General features: G+C 40.3%; 1 protein-coding gene and 2 long non-coding RNA genes across 10 annotated transcripts in view; 2 read left to right on the forward strand and 1 right to left on the reverse strand.

The window, feature by feature from the left end:
- The window catches only part of TRPS1 (transcriptional repressor GATA binding 1), a 245911-nt gene extending 234927 nt beyond the window's left edge, over positions 1-10984 (reverse strand). For 3 of the 7 annotated variants that reach the window (XM_079984158.1, XM_079984156.1, XM_079984155.1), the window contains exon 1: positions 10255-10983. Coding sequence is in view for 1 of the 7 variants with exons in the window: in XM_079984157.1 (XP_079840283.1) it covers positions 9237-9246 (10 nt within the window). In the remaining 6 variants the exon portion in view is untranslated. Of the gene's footprint in view, positions 1-9236; positions 9424-10254 lie in introns of those variants that run through there. The other 4 variants (XM_079984157.1, XM_079984154.1, XM_079984153.1 and 1 more) reach the window with 3 other exon arrangements.
- LOC307220626 overlaps positions 1-21333 on the forward strand; it is a 128802-nt gene extending 107469 nt beyond the window's left edge. Inside the window, exon 2 of the long non-coding RNA XR_013841004.1 lies at positions 21163-21333. This is a non-coding gene — a long non-coding RNA (uncharacterized lncRNA). The remainder of the gene's footprint in view (positions 1-21162) is intronic.
- On the forward strand, positions 11508-16358 carry LOC307220601. Of its 2 annotated transcripts, none has more exons than XR_013840973.1 (3): positions 11508-11685; positions 12448-12514; positions 15086-16358. It is a non-coding gene; the product is annotated as an uncharacterized lncRNA (long non-coding RNA). The 2 variants fall into 2 exon arrangements; XR_013840974.1 differs by lacking the exon at positions 15086-16358 and adding an exon at positions 14136-15072 and having other exon boundaries at positions 11508-11809.
- Positions 21334-22494: the final 1161 nt, after the last annotated feature.

Here is a 22494-nt window from a genome sequence, read left to right on the forward strand (position 1 = left end):
ACAGACTTGAGAAACAAACTTATACACATATTTCTAGAGAATTACTAATGTGTGCCATTTTCTGTAAAACGCCCCCTTTTTACAGATAACTGCCTCTTTGCTTGTGCGGCATTTCTGTGATGTGGAAAAGGATGCACTTACAACAGTAGATGAGAGAAGCACAAGTTGCCGAAAAAAACCACCATCATATATGAACATATAAAGGCCAGAATAGTGTGCAGGTACATTGCGCACATATAAGAAAGGAACATATACACACACCTTGCGCTGTATCATGTATCATACCGGCCGTGATTTTAAAACATCTCCTGTTCTATAGGTCTCATATATTCAGATATTTACGCTCCCCGTTTTAGAGCAATGCTACTGCCAACTGCCAAGCGGGGGGGGGGGGGGAGTACACAAATCAAAATATGTTACCTTTGTTCAAACAATACTGCTGTTCATTATATAATAGAAACTGTCATACCTAATCTCTCAGGAACCTAGAAATAGTAGATTGTTGGGCCAGAGGTGATTTAAAATGGTTTGAGGCAAAACTGAAACATAGCATTTAAGTAAATCTTGCACAGAAACATAAGCACAATTGACGAACTTTTTGTATCATCTTCCACGCATAGGGTTTTGAGCCACACAAAGGAACTATCAACACCGGGAAGACACAAGCGTTGTATATCCTACATGCCTTGAGGAAGATATGTTTTCCAATCCCTCCTGTTATCAAAGTGATGAATTTAAGTAACATCTAAAAAGAGAATTGGAGGAGAGTAGCGACACTCAGTATTCAGCCTACTTGGAAGAACTCCCAGTTAAATTCTATTAAAATCTGTATGCAAAATGTTTCTACACTATACTATTTCAAGATTACAGCATAAATTTGTTTGATATTATCTACAATTGCGTGATAGGCACCAATTTGGGAATTGGAGTGCTTCCCAGTTTTAATTGGTAAAAAGAGATGCAAAACCAGATCACATAAACATAACTCCTGCAGATTTGTGTGTAGAAAAAATTGATTTAAATACAGAGAAGTATTGGATACCAAGAAAATTTATATAAAGCCTGATCTACAAATCAGTTAACATGAAATGCTAAAATTAAAGCAGTTTTGCCTCACTGCCTTCAATGAGAGTGTAACAACTTAAATCATATACTTCATTACAACTGCCTCGACGATCCTGCTGTTATTATATATAAAATATATTAACAAAGAGTTGAATGTCTGTACTTCCATCTCATAGGAGTGGGTGATCAAAGGTTAATAACCATCTAAATTTATTTTATAGCCTAAAAGTACAGTTGTACCAGCTTCCCCCGCCAAAAAGAAAAAAACCCTACATGCCAATCCTAAAATCAATATGAAGCCCTACTCACATCAAAATGAGTTTTCCCCCAAATGAGAATTAACAAAAGCTGCCCAACAAAAGCCTTCTACAAATGAGAATATTCTCGAATAGAAAGACGCAGAAATGAAAATTCAAGAGCAAAACTAGGGTTTGAACTCCAGGGAGAGCTGACATTTTAAAAAGCAGTGCCACTGAATTATAGCTCTCTACTTCTGGGTGGGGTACCCATCAAATGGGTGGAGTGCCTCCCCTAAAGGAAGGAAAAACTGGCACACACTAACTTGGCCTTTTGAAAGATTTTCTAATTTGCCAACAAATGAAGTCTCGCACCAACTTCACCCATGAAGCCTCTTGCCTAATGCAGTTGCAGACAAGATAGCTCCGGCTGGTGTGAAAAGCCCAACTTGGAAAATGGAAAGAGGAAACGTGATTGTGGAAGATGATAAAGCAAATAAGTTTTTAAAACCCCAACTTTTTTTTTTTAGTTAAATTACTGTCTTATGCATTATGTTAATGGTCGACTGTTTCCTGTCTCAGTAGTTGTTCGACTTTCAAAAGAAGTATAAAATAAGTAGCAACCGGAGGCGGGGGGGGGGGGGAGAGAATGAATCAATTTATTTTAAATTGTGCTTGGTTGTTTTGGAACAGGCTGATCACCCCTTTTGCCCATGCATTTTTTTCCATTGTCCACCTCACATGTTTCTTGCTGTAGAATAACAGGTGTAAATTATTCCTTGACGTTGCTTAAAAGCAGCAGAAGAAGAAGAAGTACTAACCGGCGTGAGAGTAGCGTTTATTAATTGAAATTAATACAGACTGATTAAAGAGGAGGGACGAAAAGAGCCGTGACATTTTTTAAAAACTTTGTTGGGACGCTTTCCTTTTTCTCAGCCAGTCTGAAGTTAGCATAACCTAAAATGCACCAGCATTCACAAAATGCATTCACAGAAACGCAGCAAAGCTCAGCAGGAATGATTTTTTTATTAAGAAAGAAAAAAAGAAGAAGAATAAAAATAACTGCATCAACAGGGTCTTTCTTCTTAAGGCTTCAAGCCCGGTTTTACTTGAGTTCTTTTTTAAAAATGGCAGTTAGGCCACTAAAACCAATCCAGAACATTATTAAAAGTTAAAAGCTACCAATTACTTCTGTCTGTTCTTTTAAAGCAAAGTTTGGCATTACGTCAGTCGGTTTAAAGAAAACAAGAAAAAGAGGGAGAGAGCGCGTGCAAGAAAAGAGGGAGAGAAAGTTTCCTTCTTGAATAAATAAAACCACCAGGGGAAGGTGTCTAGCCTCTTGTAAAGGGTTTATAGCACTTTTTAAAAGAGCTAGGTACATTTCGAAAAATTAAAATATTTTTATCAACTAAATTTTGGGAGGGAAAGTAAACGTTAATCTGGTTTTAGGAGGGGGCAAAAAGTAATGGGAGAGGAAATCTTATTGACTTGCCTACAGTTTTGGAACTGGAGTATGTCTGTGCAAACACACAAAAAACGCTGATTGAATAGAACACGCAAGGAAAACTTTAGCACAGTTCATTTCCCCCCAATGAAAAGCGGTTGTTAGAATTTTACTTAAAACTTCTCTCAACCGCTTAATATTTCAAAATCCCTAAGTGGTATGCAGAAAAACTAACACAGAACAGTACGACAGTATCATAAACACAGAGGTACAAGCATAAAAACAGTCAAACAGTATTATGAAGTAGTTTTTAAAAATAATAATAATAATAATAACCCAACAGAAATCCAGTAATAAAAAGGTCCAATCTTACGGGTCAAAGGCAGCCTGGGCAAAAAGATATGCCTTCACAAGAAGTCTGAAGGAACTGATGGATGACGCTTCACATATGGCAGAGGGAAGGGGCAATGGCAGAAATCACCCATTTGGGGGTTACCGTCCTGTGATATTATGTCGGCTGCAGTGGCACAAGCAGATGATCTTAAATGATCAGTTTAGCAAGGAACACGCAGCCCTCCCACGTTCCACATGCGTGCTTTGGGAGTTTGTGCATGCATGTGTCTCCTTTCCGTTATCAATATTCTTCAGGCAGGCTATGTTATGGGATGATTCACATCCTAGAACATGCCCAACTCAGATGAGGAAATTATGCGACACTACAAAGCGGGCTACTAAAGGCAGCAAGATGTTTCCACGCGCATTTTTGTTGAGCCATACGGAAAACCATGCTGAATTTGATACACGTGGTGAGGAAAGTCTCTTTAACATGTTATTCTCCCTCACACACACAACATTGCCCCCCATGTAACTTAATAAGCTAGCCACCATTTTTATGGACATCTCAGCGATTCATTCACACACAGAGACTACGGAAGAAGCTGCAAACCAGGCAACTGAACTCGTGGGAATGCGCAAGTGATGTTCAGGTGAGTGAGGCTTTCCCAATGATTCCAGGAACAATTGCTAACGATTTACAGGGTTCCACACACACACACACACACACCAAGAAAAGAAATTCATATTCAATATCTCTGTGGAATACTGCCCAGTCGCACACTTCCTTTAATTTTTCCGGCTGAAAAGTGGGGCATCGGGCCACACAGTTGCAAGCTATAACTGTACACTATCATTTTAAATAATAGTTGGGGGAAACTTTTAGGACAACCATTGCTGCAGGCTGCTGACACCAACTTCCACAAACCCTTCTAAATAGATAGCTCCGAAGACACTTATATAAAGTAATGTGAATGTAAATCTAAAATTAAAAGCCAGTTACACCTTTAGTAAATATTTAGAATACGGTGATTTAACTGTTTTAATAAACTGTAATGTGCCCACTATAAACTGGATCCCTGACTCAGACTTATTTGAACTAATAGAGTCCCATGCGCATTAATATACTCTACTATCATAAAGAAGGGTATATGATTATTCAGGTTTTTCAACAGAATTGGGATTAAACTGGTTTAAATCCAGCCATTTCAAATCTAGGTTTATTATGCAGATAATGAATCACTGCACTAGGATTTCTAGCACAATAAACCTAGCATAGGTTTACTCTAAAGGAAGCTCCACTGCATTCAATGGGGCATACTGCTAGCTAAATGCGCACAGACTATAGCCTTAAACCAATTCTCCCTAAAATGCAATGCACATTTATCTGGGAGTAACTCCCATTGAACTTTATAGGACTTACTTCTGAGGAGACATGCTTAGGTCTATGCTGTCAGACTGAAATCTTATGCAGTTACCAGGAAAAGTTCTATTAAACTAAACCTTGTATCTGAGTAAATATGCATAACATTGTGCTCTTAATCCTATTGAAGTTAATGGAACAGCTTTCCTTGCTTGTACGCACTTTTTTCAAAAGTTGTCAAAAGTCAATAAAACTAAACAACAATTGGGTGTCCTTCTCATCTTCCATTAAATTGAAAGTAATCACAGAACTATCAAAATTTGGGTGGAGGTTTTAAACTGTCACAGCTAAATCATAACTCTGTTGTAACAATATATAAGGAGGAAGTTCAGAAAGCATAATACAGATTTTAAAAATATCCCCCTTTTAAAAGTGTGTGTGCACGTACACTCAGCTTAGAATAAAACATATATTTAGGAACAAACAAATATAAATACCTTATTCAGTGGTATTAATAAGAAAAACCATAATTATTAGCTTTTAAGAGAGTCGAATCAGTGGATCAATCAACTGAAGGTTAAGTTGATTAACTGATATCGTGATGTATTAAATCTGTGGGGCTGAAAATTGATTTTGTTTGTTTTAATCCTGCTTTCACTGTGCTACTGAAATAAGAAATGAAAAGGAAAAGATTAAAGATGATCCTTCTTTCGAACAAGTGGAAGCTGTCTTCCAACATCAGAAAATTGCAAATATGCAGGTGTCTTGGAAATACGCTACTGTTAATCAAAGAGTTAACTAATCAGTTAAAAGGTAGATAATTAATCACATGAAATTATTTAACTGACTGACAGCAATACTAATAGTTGATAATAGCTACCAACACCTGAAAAAGGCAACCCCTAGACTTCCTTTTAACCTGAGAACCTCAAAAGGTTGAAACTCACCAACAAAGACTTTCTTGTGTTTTTAGGGGGGCGGGGGCGGGAAATACAGTTGTATATTTGAATTACTCACGTTGTGAATTGTGAGGTGTAATACTTGGGACAGAAAACTCTGCATTTATGGTTACCCAACATTGCCAAAAATACAAATCTAAACTACCTTACTAGTTGTCTTGAGGAAACTAAATTAAGCAAAGGCAAACAGCAAATGGAAAGTTGTCAGTCTGCTGGAATGAATAGCTTCATTTTACACACAAACCAAAAATCTGAATATCAGAATATATCGCTGTCCAGAGCCAATGCTTTAACCAACGGCCTGATCCCAAAAACATTACGGCAAAAGTTAAGTTTCACTGAATTCGGTGTGGAACTTAAATCCACTCATGACCATGGCCCAGAAGTTTGTTACAAGAGAAAGCACATTGAAAACGTCACCAATTCCCACTTGGTTTATCTGTAAACAGAAAATTACTTTTTTCAGACTCCCAACCCAACATGTTAGAATACGTTTAATTATGAACTTCCATGAATATTTTGCCATAAACTTTTAAACGACGTTTACTTTGGTGCATTCAGAAACGACAATTGAGATTGTCAACTGTAGCTACAGGTAAAATCTGATAAGGTTTCAATTAACGTTATTACTTAAGAATTGTCAAATATCGATAGGTCAACAGTATATATATCCAAACACATACAAAAGAAACTTTGAAGCTTTCACTGATTATTCCGTGCAAAAGTAATGGTGATACCCATGCTTTTCACTTTCATCAATATTTTTAAAGAAACTTTTGAAATTATTAACTTGTGCACACTTCTACCTTTCCTAAGGTGAAGGTCACTTTCAAATGGCCACACAAAGCATAGAATCATAGATAGCAATCTTCGAACCACAACAGCAAGAAGGAAGTACAGTAGTCATTGAGACCTTAAGGACTGGAAAACGTAAGACAGTCCTTAATGGTTTCAATCAACAAAATATTGTCTGAATGCTGAAATCTAATGAGCAGCCACTGTCAGAAGCTCTTCAACAATTTTGCTTTTACTGTCTTTAATGAGCAGGCAGCACGCAAGCGGTTTATATGTATACAGGCACATTCTTCAAGCACAGCAGATATGGTACATTCATTAAGGCTGAAACACTGTGCACATTTACTTTGAAGTAAATCAGTAAACTCAGTGGAACTTACTTAGACTCTTAGAACTTCATAGGAATAAACAAAATAATTAAGTACCTCGTGCTGATACACACACACATACAAGTTAAAATAACAGTGTTATTTACAGTTAGAAACTATACACAGTGCTATTCCACAAATACTTGGAAAAGCTATTGTTTCCTTTATGAGATAAAGGCATTTTTAAAAGGCATTCTAAGGAAAGTATTGGCTAAGCTGGCTCGCTGAAGCCTTAGATCAGAGTTCTGCAAGTGCTTACTTTGAGCAAGGAATTTGAAAGCCATCAAACTACTCTAGAGCAAATCCTTGCCATAACAGCTTATACTTCACAAATGAAAACATATATGTTGAGGCTCAAACACCTCACAACTATACCTGCAAGGTTTTTAGCGGGGGCAATTATGATACAATATCTTTATAAGAATAAGATATACCATTTGATTATTGATTTAAACCTCCAAAATGTATTTTGTGTAGTCAAGTTTTTAGCTCTATCTTCAATACATTTTATTGCTATCTGATCTACCTGAGATCACTTCCTAATCCAAGAAATGTAGTCTGAAAACTACGAGAAAACTATCACAAGCTGGCTTTAAGATATATCTTTAAAAAAACCAGTCTCCCTAAAAGGTGATGTTATATTCTTATAACTATTGTCCACAACACCCAGAAGTAGCATAGTAAGATGAGGACTACATTTCCTCCTCTTGGAGACAGCTCTAAACTTAATAATCTCCCTTTTGATTACGAATATGGCACTGAAGGTTTTGAGGATTTCTATGAAGCTAATGATTGGTGATGTGTCCTCTATACTACACAGCTTAACCAACTTTTACATCTTTTTAAAAAGAAGGAAACAGAAAGGCCTTTATGTCTTCTTTTAAAGCGGGGGAAGTGAAGTGCTCCATTTGTTTGGATTAGCTATATTTGTAACAAACTTTCACTACAGTTGTAAAAAAAAAACCAAAAAAAAAAATCCTTGCAAAATGTTGATATCATTTCCAGACGGCTTTGTCAGCTTCACGATTTACAGGAAATAGTTGGTGTTCTCATGAAAGCCCTGCATTTACATCCATGAGCAATGGGACTTGTAAAAAAAAAGTTTTTGTTTTTTAAATTAAAAAACAAATCTTCCTTTAGAATTTGCTTTTCCTAAGATTCTAATTTGTCACTCTGGCGAAAATGCTTGAAAAGGCTTTCTCACCCAATGGACTATTGTGAAGATGAGGACAAGCTGTGCCTTCTCTTCAGAAAGGACAACTGTAAACTTAATTCCTTGTTTGTCCCAATCAGGAACTAACTTTTACCAATGAATTGCACTTTACCATTTGTAACACTTGCCTTTTGTGTTTTGTGTGTGTGTGTGTGTGTGTGTGCAATATTTAAAACCACGAATGCCAAGAGAAGAGCAAATGAACTCCTCCAACAGCAACGTAGTGTTAAATATGTTTAAATAAAAAGGAAGAAGAAAACGCAAGTCCCACCCAAAAGTCTGGATTCCCATCCTATCATTATTATTTACTATGATCCTTAGCAAGCAGGAGCATTCACAAGAAGCTCACGTATTCACACGCAAAATAGCTGTCCATTAGAATGCTGATTCCCAATTCCCACTTGCACTTTTTCCTCAACTGTATTTTTTCCAACTTTGTTACAGTACTTCCTGCTCATTGGCAAAAGGATGAATGGAAAGAAGGTTCCTTATGAGTCCTCGTGTTTACTCCATCACTTGGCCTCTGACTTTTTTTTTCTTTTTCTTTCCTTCCTTCTCTTTCAGTCAATGAAATTTAGAAGGTTGACATTTGCGGACTGGGAAAAAACACAGCAACTTACATTGATATGTACGTACTTTGATTCTCTCAATCTTTTTTTTTTAAAGTTGCTAAAGGCACCGAAGCCTTAAATAACACACTGTTTACCGGAAAGTGGTTTAAAATAAAAATAAAAGGAATGCACTAACTCAAACCTACCCAAACATCAGAGGAAAATTCTCCTGAACAACAGAGCACAAGTCGACCCTGAGAAGTGCTAGTGAAATCTAGCAAGCGTCCCTTTATGATCAAAGGCAGAGATTAGAGAAAGGGAGGGGGAGAGACCTATGGGGTAGAAAGTGTCAAGTTTGCACAGTACCCCTTCCACCCCACCCCCCCAAAAGGGGGGGGCGAGAGCTTCTTCCTGGAGCTTTTAATAACAAACCATCCCACTTGCCTCCCCTCGGTATGTTTATCCCAAGTTACTATCAGAACAACTGCAATCTTTCCTTCTTAAAGTATTAGGAAGTTTCCACCTCTCCATTCATTCAGTCCTGGGGGGGGGGGATCTGCCACATGGATCTCAAGTGTAAGAAAATTATTGATGGGGGGAGTCCTGAAAATTAAACGAAGTAACTTGTAGGAACTCAGAGAGCTGAACAGGGGGGTCCTGGCCTTTGAAGGGAGAAAGTTTTTAACTCATTTAAAAGATGCCGCCCCTACCACCACATCACCTTTTCTTTTGCTGGGGGGTGTTGGTGGTGAGAGACCAGAAGAGAGTGCTCCCCTTCCCCATCTCCTAAATGCATATATTACACAACGCAACACCCATCACACTTCTCTCCCCATCCACACAAGTTACACACACATAACGCAAAAAATAATAATAAAGTTTCCTCCCTCCCCCCCACCCCGAACTTACTACTTTTCATGATGGTCTCCCTCTTGAGCCTGGATTTTTGTCACAGTCCCCATTCTTTCCTTTTCTTCTATCCTTCTAAAAGAAAGCAATTTCCTCTGGGAGCAAATCACCAAGGTGCCAAAACTCTGGAGGGTCTCTGCACTCTCTCTGGGTGCAAGATTGGCAAAACTTTTCTTTTTAAGAATATCTCTGGGCTTTCTTCCCCTTCACCCCTCCTTTCCTTTCCTACATTGGGGGGGGGGGGGGGTTGGAGGAATTAAATCAAAGCTATGCACGTAGGAAGGGAGGGGAGTCAGGAAAGACACCGGCAGCTTTAGAAGTTCTTTTCGGGTGGGGGGCGGGAGAGAGAGGGAGCGTAAGGGGGAAGGGCTTCCCTTTTTTCCCTTCTCTCCTCGGCTGCTGAACTTGACCCCCGCTGACTCCACCACCAACAGGGCTACTGCAAGTTTTCAAGTCGCCCATTTCCCAAGCATCAACACATGGTTTTGACCCACAAAAGCCAGGCCAAGCAGAGAGGGGGGGAGGTTTTATTTTTAAAAAAAAAAAAAACTGCAAAAAATATTTTTATAAAAATAAAAAAATAAAAACCTCCATGCACTTTCTTCTTTTGCACTATTTTACAACACCCCCTTCTTTACAACTCGCCCCCCTCTTTCCAACGCACCCTGGTTTCGGAGCTCTGATTTCTCATTGCGCACGCAGACATAACGCACACGCGATAGACCATTTGGAGAAGATCCTTTTTTATAAATAAATAAATTTTTTTTAAAAAAAAACCCAGAGTCACATACGCAGTGATCGCCAGAAGCAGGAAAGGATTTGCGCGCAACCGGCCCCCCACTCCCCTCCCCTCTTCTTCCTCCTCCCCCCCCCCCCACCTCCGATCTCCACCTCTCCTGCAACCACACACACACACAAAACACAGCCCCTGATGTTGTTCTTTTTCAAACCGGCCCCCCACCTCCCCACAGGCCCGGTTCTTTTAACATCTCCCACCGCCGCCGCCGCCACCACTTACCTGTTGATTAATCAGCAGTAATAATAATAATAATAACCGGAGCAGCTTGAAAGATGGTGGAACTGTCGCTTGAGCCATGAACCGTCTTTCTGTTGTTTGCAACAGAGTTGATCTTGGATTATTTTGGAAGAGGTGGAAAGCGGGGGGGGGGGGGGGTGGTAAGAGAGAGAGAGAGAGAGAGAGAAAGAGAGAGAGAAGGAAGGGAGGAGGAGGGGGGAGAGAAAGGAGGAGGAAGACAGAGAGAGAGGGAGAGGGAGAAGCGGGGGTTAAAAGCAGGAAGAAAAAGAAGGGGAGGGAGAAAGAGAGAGGGGAAAATAAAGATTTGCTTTTACAACCCCCCCCCCCCTTCTCGCCCCCTCTGCTGATGGGGAGAGAGAGAGAGAAAGGGGGAAGCGCAAAGGAGGACCTGGATCTGCCTGGTTATGTTTATGAAAAAGGAAAGAGGGAGAGGGAGAGAGAGAGCCTGGCTTCTAGTGGCACAAACAAGCCCCAAAAAAGGAGGAGGAGGAGGAGGAGAGGCGAGGAGGCTTTTGGAGATTGCAAGGAGATCAGCTCTTTATCAGAAATGTTATCGCTTGTCAGGACCTCAGTCTCCGAGCATTACGTCAGTTTCAAGACACCAACACTATTAATATCAAAGGGAGCCTTAGCGAGAGAAAAGCGCCACCCCAGACGGAGAGCCCTTAAAGAGACAGTGCAGACGTCCCCTCTCGCCGCTGCCGGCCTTAGCCCGGCCTCCTCCTCCTCCTCCGGCGGCTCCTCCTCCTCCGTCTCCTCTCGCTCGCGCAATTCGCAGCAGCGGCGGCGGCGGCGGCGGCAGCAGCAGCAGCCCCACGAGGCGAAGGCGGCCGGGGAAGAATCACATCATTCACACGTCTTTGCCCCTGACGGGCGGGGAGAGGAGAGGGGAGAGCACCAGCAAAGGGGGGGGGTTCACTTTTGCAAAAGGAGGGAGACTTTCTCCTCCCCCCCCAAAAAAAAAACCAAACTCACTTTTTAAAAGGAAAGAAAAAGAAATGCCCCGCACAGGAAGTTTTCAGAGAAGCTTTTGCACCCAGTCAGCCCACTGGCTGCCTCAGTGCTTGCAGAGGCTCTGCGGTTGTTTAAAATGGGGGGGGGGGGTTGTGGTGGGGGTTCCCTACCTGGAGATGCCAGGGATGGAAGTTCTGCATGCAGTGCGAAAGAGCTGCCCCTGGTTTTGCATGGGGTGGGGGGGGGGCTTGTCTAGGGCTGGTGCAAGTTTGGGAGCTCACCTTTCCACAGGAGGGATCAGAAGAGATCCTCAACTTGCCTGCCTTGGGAAAGATGGATTTGGAAAAATCACAGCATGAAAAAGAGCCTGCATGTATTTTTATGGTTTGAAGTCCCTTGCTCTATGGGGGAAAGAGAGAGAGACTTAGAAAAACATCAAACAGCCCAAATCGAGAGTTGGTTAGTAGTGCAAGTAACTTTCGTTTGCTTGTTTTTCATATTAGGTCATTCCTTTTTAATGCAACCCTAAGCAAGACGCCGCATGAACAGCAGTGCCGAGCCCCTGAAGGGTTTTATCATATAGGTGGTGTACAGTTATATACAGTATGCTCTCGTATGGAAACTTCTAATTAACAAAAGGCAAATTCCCTATACTGTAAATTACCAACCGTCTATGACATTTTAAAAAAAAAAAAATCCTCTAAGGAAAAATTTTCTGTGAAACAATTTTCAGTGTGAAACGAGGTGGTGCTAAAAAGAAGGCAAACATTTGTGGGACACTTATAGAACCCTTTCCCCCTTCCTATAGATTACTTGCTGTGGTGTGCTTCCCCTTTGTAATACATTTTAAATTGGCTTCAGACTTCAAGCAGTCGTAATCTAGTTTATTCTCGCTCCTAGTAAGAGATTATCCAGCCAGGAAGCATGAAAAAGCTAATTATTAGCTAGACAAAGTTATTTTGCACAAAATACGTTTCACTTCATATACAATGTTTCCCTGAAAAGTGTCCTTTTGGTGGTGGGGAGGGGCGCACAATGCAACTAAAAATATTTCAATTTAGCAAACAAAGCAAAAATTAATTTGAAATAAACCAAGGCCTGTTTTGCTAGATTAATCGTTTGCTTATCTTTTGTATAATATACTGGAAGATGTGTAAACTAACTCATTAATTCATATTCCTCCACCACCCACCCCACAAGCTTACTTATGTTCTTTTGTAGGTTTTGTCTGATAAGCACTTCATGAATACGAATGCAATAATTCACAGGCAAGAGGTGAACTTGTGAGGTAAGTAAAATGTAGTTGCTTTATCTGACATATACCATGTTACTTTAAAGAGGGAGAGGAGAATCATTACATGATGTGGAGGACTGATTATATACTCCATCACCAGAAATTCAGTTGGGAAAGCTAAGAAAAGTAATACTCATATCTGTGGTGGAATTTAAAGTCTGTTACTAAGGACTATTTGCATTTTTAATGGTGGAATAATTTACTGTAGTACATTGCTAATATCTACTATAAGCACTCTTTGGGGAAGCAAGATCTGCACGTTTTATTTTATTAAGCTCTAAATCCAATTGCTGAAGAAATTTTAGACAGAGACAGTGTCTGGAATAATTTACGCAAACAAGGACTGGCGTTCATTTTTCCATCAATAAGGTTTTAGAAGACTCTAGAATACTTAGTTTAAACTAAACAAAGTCTTGTCTCTAGGTAACTTGCGACCCAACATGCAAGTAAGTTAATCTGGTAGCATCATGTTAGGTTCAGGAATATGAATCAGGTGAAACAGTAGGTCCCTTGGGTTAACTGGGTCATGGGTTCGACTGCGAGGGAGCAAACTGAATATGCCTGAACAAGCTTGTCAGCTGGCACTGTGAATGGAAAGTATAAAACAAAAAATAAAGGTGATTGCTTCTTACATGCCCCTGGCACTGATAGGATCAGGCTTTACAAAAATGAATTCTGTTCCCTTTCATATGGACTTCAGTATCATCACAAGGTGATTTTGAAAAAGAAATTCTAACAAAGGTTCAAACAGCTCAGTCTGTAACTTTGTCCCCAATTTCCCCAGATGTGAATTCACTTAAAACTATTGTGTAAAATTACTGATAACTAACGCATCTTACCATAAGCACAAACTTTTTGAAATGATGCACGTATCCTTTCCAACATATCACTCGGACAATAACTCCTAAGGATTTACATGGCCAGGTTAAAAAACGAAATGCTAGAATGATCCCCACCCAACACACCCATCTCTACTTCATAAATAGTAAGGCTGAGCTTTATTATTTTCCAACAGGAAAATCCTGGAAAAACTGTATTAGCAAAGCACCTCTAAAATAGTCTGTCTGACATCTGCAGCATTTTCCCTTAAAATAAACCAAATATCAAAAACAGGCTAATTAATAAGCAGCTAAAGTTAACTGGGAGAAGAGCCACAAAGAACTAGATAGAAGCAAAAATAAAACAAAGATGCAGCAAAGTGTTTTGGGTTATCTTTTTCCACAAGCAAAGCTATTTATTTATGAAAAAAATTGCGGAGAAAATTTCTACCTCATGCTCAAGGCTTTAGCACATGCTTCTGATTGGCACAATATGTGGATACACAAAGGGCCTCATGAGGTCCATTTAGTTAGCCTAAAATAAATATTTCCAACTCATTCTTGAGCTCAAATAATAGTTGCTTGATTGTAACTTCTAATATGCATGGGTCAGTTATTCTATTGTTTCTTTCAAGTACTTGCCCATCTGTTTTTGAGACCCTAAACATCTAAATTATATAAATTACATAAAGCGAGATACTGAAGGGTCTTTTTTATTCTGCTGTCCAGTAGTGTCAAGCACATCTATTTTGTTTGTTTGCTTTAATTAACAGACTATTTGTTTTCTTTGAAACCAGGTTACCCACAAAGTGAGACACTTTTTGCAGCAGGAATTCCAAAAGGTGTGGGTGACTTATAATGAATATAAACATTGATCAGTTCATCCAGCCAGATTTATAAAGTTTTTTTCCCCTTCTACGGGAAGGGGGGTGGAAACCACAAAAAGATTTAAACTGAGGTAAAGCCCAGCCAAATTTAAGCATTTCCCCAGTTCCATTGCTTTCAACGAGAGTTAAGCATCGGTTTAATTTTAGCCACATTGAAATCAACAAAACTAGTTTCTTAACTCGTATTCCGCACTGAGACAAAATAGAAAGACCAGTGACGGTTACATCTTGAAAGAAAACAGCATAGCTGCCTTTGTTTATCAAGATGAAACAGCGTGCCATCTATGCCTTTATTGTTTAATGCTGAGGAGGAGGGGTGGTTTTTCCTCTCTCTCATCTTCTTGTAGTTTATTCAACATAGATACAGGGAAGGATTAGCAGTTAAGCACAAGCAAACGTGTTTTACAATTTCAACCTTTTAGTGCATAACTTCCTTACTTAAACTACTAGAGCCTATAATCACAACCATTTTACCTGATGGAACACGTTTTTCAGAACTATAATCCAACTGTTTATCCTAACATGTCATAAATTGCAATTCTCCCCAAAAGCCTGTAAGACTGACATCCATCGCTCTTAAAACGCCTATTGCCTTTGCAGACACATCATCAACAAAGGATTTCTCCATTATTATTCCCCAACTTAGTTAAATACCGAGTTCTGAGGTTGCCTTTGCTCAACACACGATTGTCCCGAAGGCCATTTTGAGGTCATCCGTGTTCACATCAGGCACATGACAACCACACAGTGAGTTGACTGTTGGGTGGCAGATGGGGAGGGGGGAACCCTGGAACCTGTCCAGGCCCAATTTTATGTGTGAAAGTTCTGTAAAATTTTGCTTTATTGTCTTCCTTAATTAGGATTTATGAGGAGCATTTCCTTAAGTGTCACAGTGTTGTGTTGCAACGTTCTTGGGAATTTAAACACCATCACTGGCAAAGTGGCAGGCAGTTGGGCCACTTGATTGCAGTGTGCATCCAGGGTGACGTGAATCTCTCAACAGCATTTTGGTACAGAGCTTGAGAGTTGCTCCTGTTCAACAGGCAGGGCCCCTGAATTCGATGCTGAGGATCCCCTTGAAAAGATTGATACCTGACAAAGAGCCCAGGCTTTCCATGATGCTGGAAAAATCACAAAAAAACCCAAAACCCTCTCTTCTGTCTGTCCTGAATCTTTCAACATTCAGAGTTTCTGATGACTCTAGTTTCTAGTATTACAACCAAGGTAGAAAAAGTTCCCTATCTACTTTGTTGTTCTTGTGAGCTCGCCAGAGGCATCTGACTCTCCTCTATTAGAAATGGGTTGCAAGGCAAGATGAATCTTTGGTCTGATCTGTTCTTCCATTCTGATAAGTCGATGGCAACAACACAGAGGGATGCATTTCATATGTGAATTAGCCAACAGGCAGAACTTTCTGATCTGCCAGGCATCAAGTGCTTAGTAATCAAATAATAAACAAAGGTATGGGAACATATATATTTTTAGTCAGGCCAAAGGAAAATTGCATTAAATATTAGGATGAACTGTTCTGATAATGTAAGCGGCAGCAGAAACGGCTGAGTAACTATGGAATAAATTTGTCAGTTTAAATTCTAAGCCAGAACACTTTTGGTAGAGAAAATTTTTATTACGGCTAGTACAACTGTTGTTATTATTTGGACATTAATTTAGTAGCTGAGGATATTGTGCAGTTGTTTGAGCAGTTATTAAACAAAGTGAATAATACTGTGAATAGAACTGTCCTTCAACCTAGTGAGATCTGGGTTCAACTCTGGACTGGGCCATGAAAATTACTGGATGACCTTGTGCCAGTCACTGTCTCTCAGCCTAACCAACCTCCTGAAGGCAAAATTAGTTCACTCTTTGCAGATATGCCCCTTTTGACTCTTTTGCAGCTATGTAATAAATGCATATGCAATGCAATCTTGTGCATGTCTATTCAGAACAAATCCTCCCTAAACTCCATGTGGATTTCTCCCAGATGCCTGTGTGTAGAAAAGCAATCTTAATTAATTAAAGGAATAAATTGCACATTTCTTTCCTCCGGAACCATCAGTAGACTTTTGGCTTCTGTTCTGCACATTAGGTGGCAAACCTCTCTCAATTATTGATTCATTTATATGGATCTATAGCACACAGGGACGCAGGTGGCGCTGTGGGTTAAAGCCTCAGCGCCTAGGGCTTGCCGATCGAAAGGTCGGCGGTTCGAATCCCTGCGGCGGGGTGCGCTCCCGCTGCTCGGTCCCAGCGCCTGCCAACCTAGCAGTTCAAAAGCACCTCCGGGTGCAAGTAGATAAATAGGGACTGCTTACCAGCGGGAAGGTAAACGGCGTTTCCGTGTGCGACTCTGGCTCGCCAGAGCAGCAATGTCACGCTGGCCACGTGACCCGGAAGTCTCCGGACAGCGCTGGCCCCTGGCCTCTTAAGTGAGATGGGCGCACAATCCCAGAGTCTGTCAAGACTGGCCCGTATGGGCAGGGGTACCTTTACCTTTACCTTTATAGCACACAGACCACACAATTCCAGGTCAGGTCAGGTTATATGCAGTTTAATATAGCAAGTATTGTTTGCCTAATGCAAACAAACCAGGACTTCACAACATCTGGTTTTGGACTACAACTCCTGTTCACCCTAACCAGTGTAGTCGATAGTCAGGGATGATGGGAGCGATATCTTCTCAGCTTGGAGAAGACTGCACTAAAACACAAAACAAAACGTGTAAAACAGCAAAAGCAAACGAGCAATGATACTGCAGAATTAGTGCTGGTGGATAATTCTGATCTTATCCCAATTCCCTAAAAGAAGGCCTGCGCAAAAAAAGGATTGTCTTGAATCATCACCAATACATGTACAATTATGGGGGCAGGCACACCTTGAAGGGGAGGGCTTCCACTGCAAAGGAGGTCCTCTCATGAGCCACCACCTCATGAACTTCACAGCATGGCAGATCTAACAGCAGTGCCTCTTCTGCAGGCAAGTCTATATGGGAAAGTCAGTTGCTATATTGTACTATTCACTGAGAGCCAGTACAAAGGCAAAATGCACTGGTAAATAACTAATTTTATTGAAGGATCACTTTGTGAGGGGGGGTCAAGAACTTTTTTCCCATCTGAGAGCCACACTGCCTCCTGGGCAACCTTCAGAGGGCCACATGTAAGTGGTAGGTGTGGCTAGAGGCAAAAACAAGCTGAGCATTGAATGTGAATGTTACCTTTGTACAGTAGCCTATTTCTACACACATACATCCCTCTGCATCCTCCACACAGACAAGCAAGAAGCATTGTTAGAGTTCAAGGACAAATTCCAGCCAGACAAAGAAGATTGTGACTTGGAGAGGGTGTGTGGCTTAGATAAATCTACTACGCCAAGCCTGAGGTTCCTACTCTTAGGATAGGAGGTAACACACTAGAGTCATCACATTATTACTGTTTCTGTTCTATTGTGTTGGCAGGAGGCAGCCAGCTGGCACTCAGTTTGCCTTGGAGTGTTCCACTGCTGATCCCTATTCCAAAATATTATTTGACCAAAATGTTTCTATAACTATGAAACCAGAAGATGCAAGGCTCTGATAAGAATACACATTGAGACGCAAGAGGTTTAGGAAATGGTGCTATTCCAGTTTCAACATATATATTGTAGGACATCCAACAGGAAATAGTCTCCCCCGACCCCCAGTCCCAGACCACATTCGTATTTTTATTTTATTTTTATACCACACTTTCCCCCATGGGAGCCTATGTGCTGAGCTGCATAAAAAGCCAATCTATGCAATAAAAACTTACTTAAGATACATCCTTTAAAACTTAATACAAATAATACCAGCAACTGAGATTGTGATAGACCAGAATTCCCCGGCCTGTTTTCTGGGTGTTTGCTGCTGCAAAACTCCCACCAGATCCAGCCAGACCCAACCCAACGACTCCCCAATGTTTTGGTTTACAGCTTCCATCAGCCTCACCACCCAAAATGCCACCCTCATCCGTGGCACCAACACAACTACTGAGCAATTCACAAAGTATTTGAAATTTATAACATAGGTTAGATAGTTTGCCCAATGCCACCATTTTCTTGTAGGTATTTCCAACGCATAGTAAAGGATTAAAACACCCAAGATTCTTCCCAGGTTATGATCCTGTCTTTGAATAAACAGAGGTCCTTCGTAACTTATCCTGCTAACTGGTAACTTTTTTCCACAAGTGAAAACCCTACTCCAAAGTTACAAGCAATGTCAATTCAATGCTGTGCATTTTTTCCTGCTTTTCCTTAGGGCTCACTTATTTAAAACATTTTTATCTCCCACAAGGCAAATAAAAGGTCCCAGAGGGACTTGCCAATGTCAGTGATAAGAGACTCAATTCCCTGAGGCTTCCAGTCTAAACAACATGATAGAAAGGATATGGGACTGGGGAACTATTTCTTACAGAGTTCTCATAATGACCTTCTGGGATGGAAATAATTTAAGGAGAGGAGCAGCCAAAAGTTCCTGGTCTTTCAGCAGAGCTAACCTGAAATCCCATCTCTCTCCCTCTCCTTTAGCCTAAAGAAATGGCTCCTGATGATAGCTGGGGGAGGAACCTGAGAAACAGGTTCAACAATGCATCCGGTCTAATTTTTGCTCAGTGAGGGTCATGTCCTTGTGAAGATGCACAGGATAGGCTCTCTGGCAATTATGCCATGCAGGCCATCATTGGACAACATGGGGAATGTCTCCACTTTGAGATTAGGCAGGCACTAAGTTTTTGGTGCTTCCAGTGTGCTGTAAAAACTTAGCTATTTGGCTCAGGCATTTCCAGACTGTACTGCCAGTTTTCAGCACCCTGGCTGCTGTAATTGATAATATTTTACTGATATGTTTTTGTACTCTGCTATCCCAGAAATAGTACCTTGGGTTAAGAACTTTGCTTCAGGATGAGAACAGAAATTGTGCAGCGGCAGCGGGAGGCCCCATTAGCTAAAGTGGTACCTCAGGTTAAGAGGTTAAGAACAGAACCTGTTTTTTGTGTGTGTGTTTTCTTGTAAACCACTTTGGTACTCTCTAGAGTGAACGATGGTACAGAAAAAGTAAATACAGTAAAAAATGTTATTCTGGCAGTATCTATCTGCTGTCATAAGCAAATTTTCAAAGTCCATCTAAACCTTTTAAAAAAAATGTTTGCTATTAAAATGCACAATTGTTTCCAGATCATAATTTTTAACTGGTTTTGTATATGGATTTTTAAAATGTTTGGATTGTTTTTAGAAATGAAGCTGATATCATGGTTTTTACACTTTTTTATTTATGGTTTTCACTGTTTATTATTGTGTATTTTTAAGTTTTATAAACAAATTTCATTAAATCTCATATATACGCAGTCAATAATTACAAAAGATAAACTACATATAATAAATACATTATAAATGTTATAGTTAATGTTGTATCACATAGAAAAAACTGCTGTTCACATTTATGTTATATTTATTTTTCATAAATTCAATAAGAAGGTTTCATTTATCTCTCAGATTTTCTCTTTCTTGTGTGCCTTCTTTTACGCTAATCAATTTCATAAGCTCAAATTGTTATCCCCACAAATTTTTGGTCAACCACTCTTTCACTGCTGGTGGTGACCTATTTTTCCTTTTTTGTGTGCAGCTAGCATGCAAGGAAGTACTATTAAATTCCATCTTAAATCCTTATGGTTTATTTGTGTCTCTAAATGCCGTAATAAAATTATCAGGGGTCCAATGGTAAAATGTAAGATGTTATTAATGATATTATCTTTACTACCTCTCCCCAAATGATTTAAACTATTGCACAGGTCCACCAAATATGTCCCATATCCTTTCTTAAATATCGACATTGCCAATCCTTTCCATCACACATTTTAATGCTTATATTGTTTTGATATTTGGAACTGCATTTAATTGTTTTTACGCCATTGTTTTATGGCTGTAAACGTTTCATAAATGTATTTTTTATTGTAACCCATACTGGGACCTTATGGTAAAGGGTGTAGAAGAGATGTGAAATGTTTTAAATTATTTGAAATTTGAAATTATTTAACATAATTTTATTCTTTTTATTGGCAAGGCTCCCGTGTCTTTAACAGCAACCTGACAGGGAGAGAAGAGAAACGTTTCCTGGAGTGATGGACAAAAGCAGAAACAGTAAAATAAAATAAAAAATATTAACAACCCTAGGCATGTCCGTACATACACATACACACCCCTTAGGAACCTAGGAAGCTGTCTTATATTGAGTTGGACCCAGTGCTTTTTTCTGGGGGGTGGAACGCAGGGGGACGCATACCCCTTAACATTTTGTGATCTAACGGGAGAAGAAACTAAAATTCTTTTTAAAAATTAGTTTCTTCTCTAGCACAGTGAATCATCAGTTCCGTTGAACAGCACGGCGTATCGTGAGTTCTGTTGCTACAGAAATGGCAGCCTCATTTCCTATCACGGTGCTTCCTGAGTCTCAGATGGAATGAGAGTACCCCTAAACTTTTTTTTTTTAAAGAAAAAAAAACACAGGTTGGGTCAATAGTCAACCTAGCTCAGTATTGTCTACAATGACTGTCAGCAAGCAGCTCAGGGCTTCAGGCAATGGAGAGGCATTAGTGGACAGTGGGGTGGGGCAGTGGTGACTTCCTGTGGCCGGCCTTGTCCACCCCCCAACCATCCCAGTAGGTAGGAGCATCATGATCAACCACAGGTCAAGAGATTGCCATACAACACTGCCCACTACAGTCTCCTTGCCTTGCCAGAAGATGCTGTGGATTGAACCTAGGACCATCTGCAGATGCTCTACTACAGTGGTACCTCGGGTTACAGATGCTTCAGGGTACAGACTCCGCTAACCCAGAAATAGCACCTCGCGTTAAGTATTTGCTTCAGGATAAGAACAGAAATCGCGCAGCAGCGGCAGCGGGAAGCCCCATTAGCTAAAGTGGTGCTTCAGGTTAAGAACAGTTTCAGGTTAAGAACGGACCTCCAGAACGAGGTACAACTGTACTGAGCTATGGCCCTTCACAAAATGCTTGCTTCCACACACACAGTCATACACAGAATACGGCACTCTCTGTTGATTTATAAGGAATAATAAATGCCAACTCCTGGCTCTCTCCTTCTAGTCACTACTGCAAATTAATATCTCTGCCTCTGTTATAAACCAACATGAAAATATATTTCCTTTATACCTGAAAGAACACACTCTGCTACTTCTTTTACTAGAGCTGTTTTTGAATAAGTGGTTTCGACACTGTGGTCTTTCAGTGATATCCACAAAACCATTAAGGCTAATTTGTAGCATTCAGGCTTAAGCTAGCTGTGACCCCACTGGTTTAATTACAAGTACACCCACTAAATAGGTTGTGAGTCACGGGCTGAAATGTAAGAGTTCAGAGGTATGCATCTGTTTAAGAAAGAAGGGGGGGGGACCAACCTTGTTTGCCAGCCAAGACGCAGGCTGATCTATGAAGTCAGCCATTCAAATGTGCTAACTAACCTTTCCAACATGGCAATAATAGTAACCCCAATATTCTTGAAGGCATCAAAATAGATAACTACTGCACAGGTAATAATAATAATAATAAAAATAATTTATTATTTATACCCCACCCATCTGGCTGGGCCTCCCCAGCCACTCTGGGCGGCTTCCATAGAAAGCAAAAATACAGTAAAATATCACACGTTAAAAACTTCCCTGAACAGGGCTGCCTTAAGATGTCTTCTGAATGTCAGGTAGTTGTTTATCGCTTTGACATCTGCTGGAAGGGCGTTCCACAGGGCGGGCGCCACTACCGAGAAGGCCTTCTGCCTGGTTCCCTGTAGCTTTGCTTCTCGCAATGAGGGAACCACCAGAAGGCCCTCGGCGCTGGACCTCAGTGTCCGGGCAGAATGATGGGGGTGGAGACGCTCCTTCAGGTATACTGGACCGAGGCCGTTTAGGGCTTTAAAGGTCAGCACCAACACTTTGAATTGTGCTCGGAAACGTGCTGGGAAACGTACTGGTAATATAGCAAAGGTAATATAGCAATAATCATCGTGCATCTTAAGTACACAACATAGATTATATCTCAGGGATTTTTGTGACATCCATGGAAGGTAGGACAGTGTTATTATTATTATTATTAAGCATTACTGCTACTTCTGAGGGGGAGTGTAGTTTTAATAAATTTTTATGAAACCTTTTAGAAACTGTTGTCTACCTGATGTGGTATATAGCTTTATATTGCACTTTACCTTTTGGTATTATTTGCCACCTAGGAACTTTTGGAGTTGAAAGTGTGGA

The sequence above is a fragment of the Podarcis cretensis genome (genome assembly GCF_951804945.1).
Source record: "Podarcis cretensis genome assembly, chromosome: 7".
In the NCBI taxonomy this organism is placed as follows: Eukaryota; Metazoa; Chordata; class Lepidosauria; order Squamata; family Lacertidae; genus Podarcis; species Podarcis cretensis.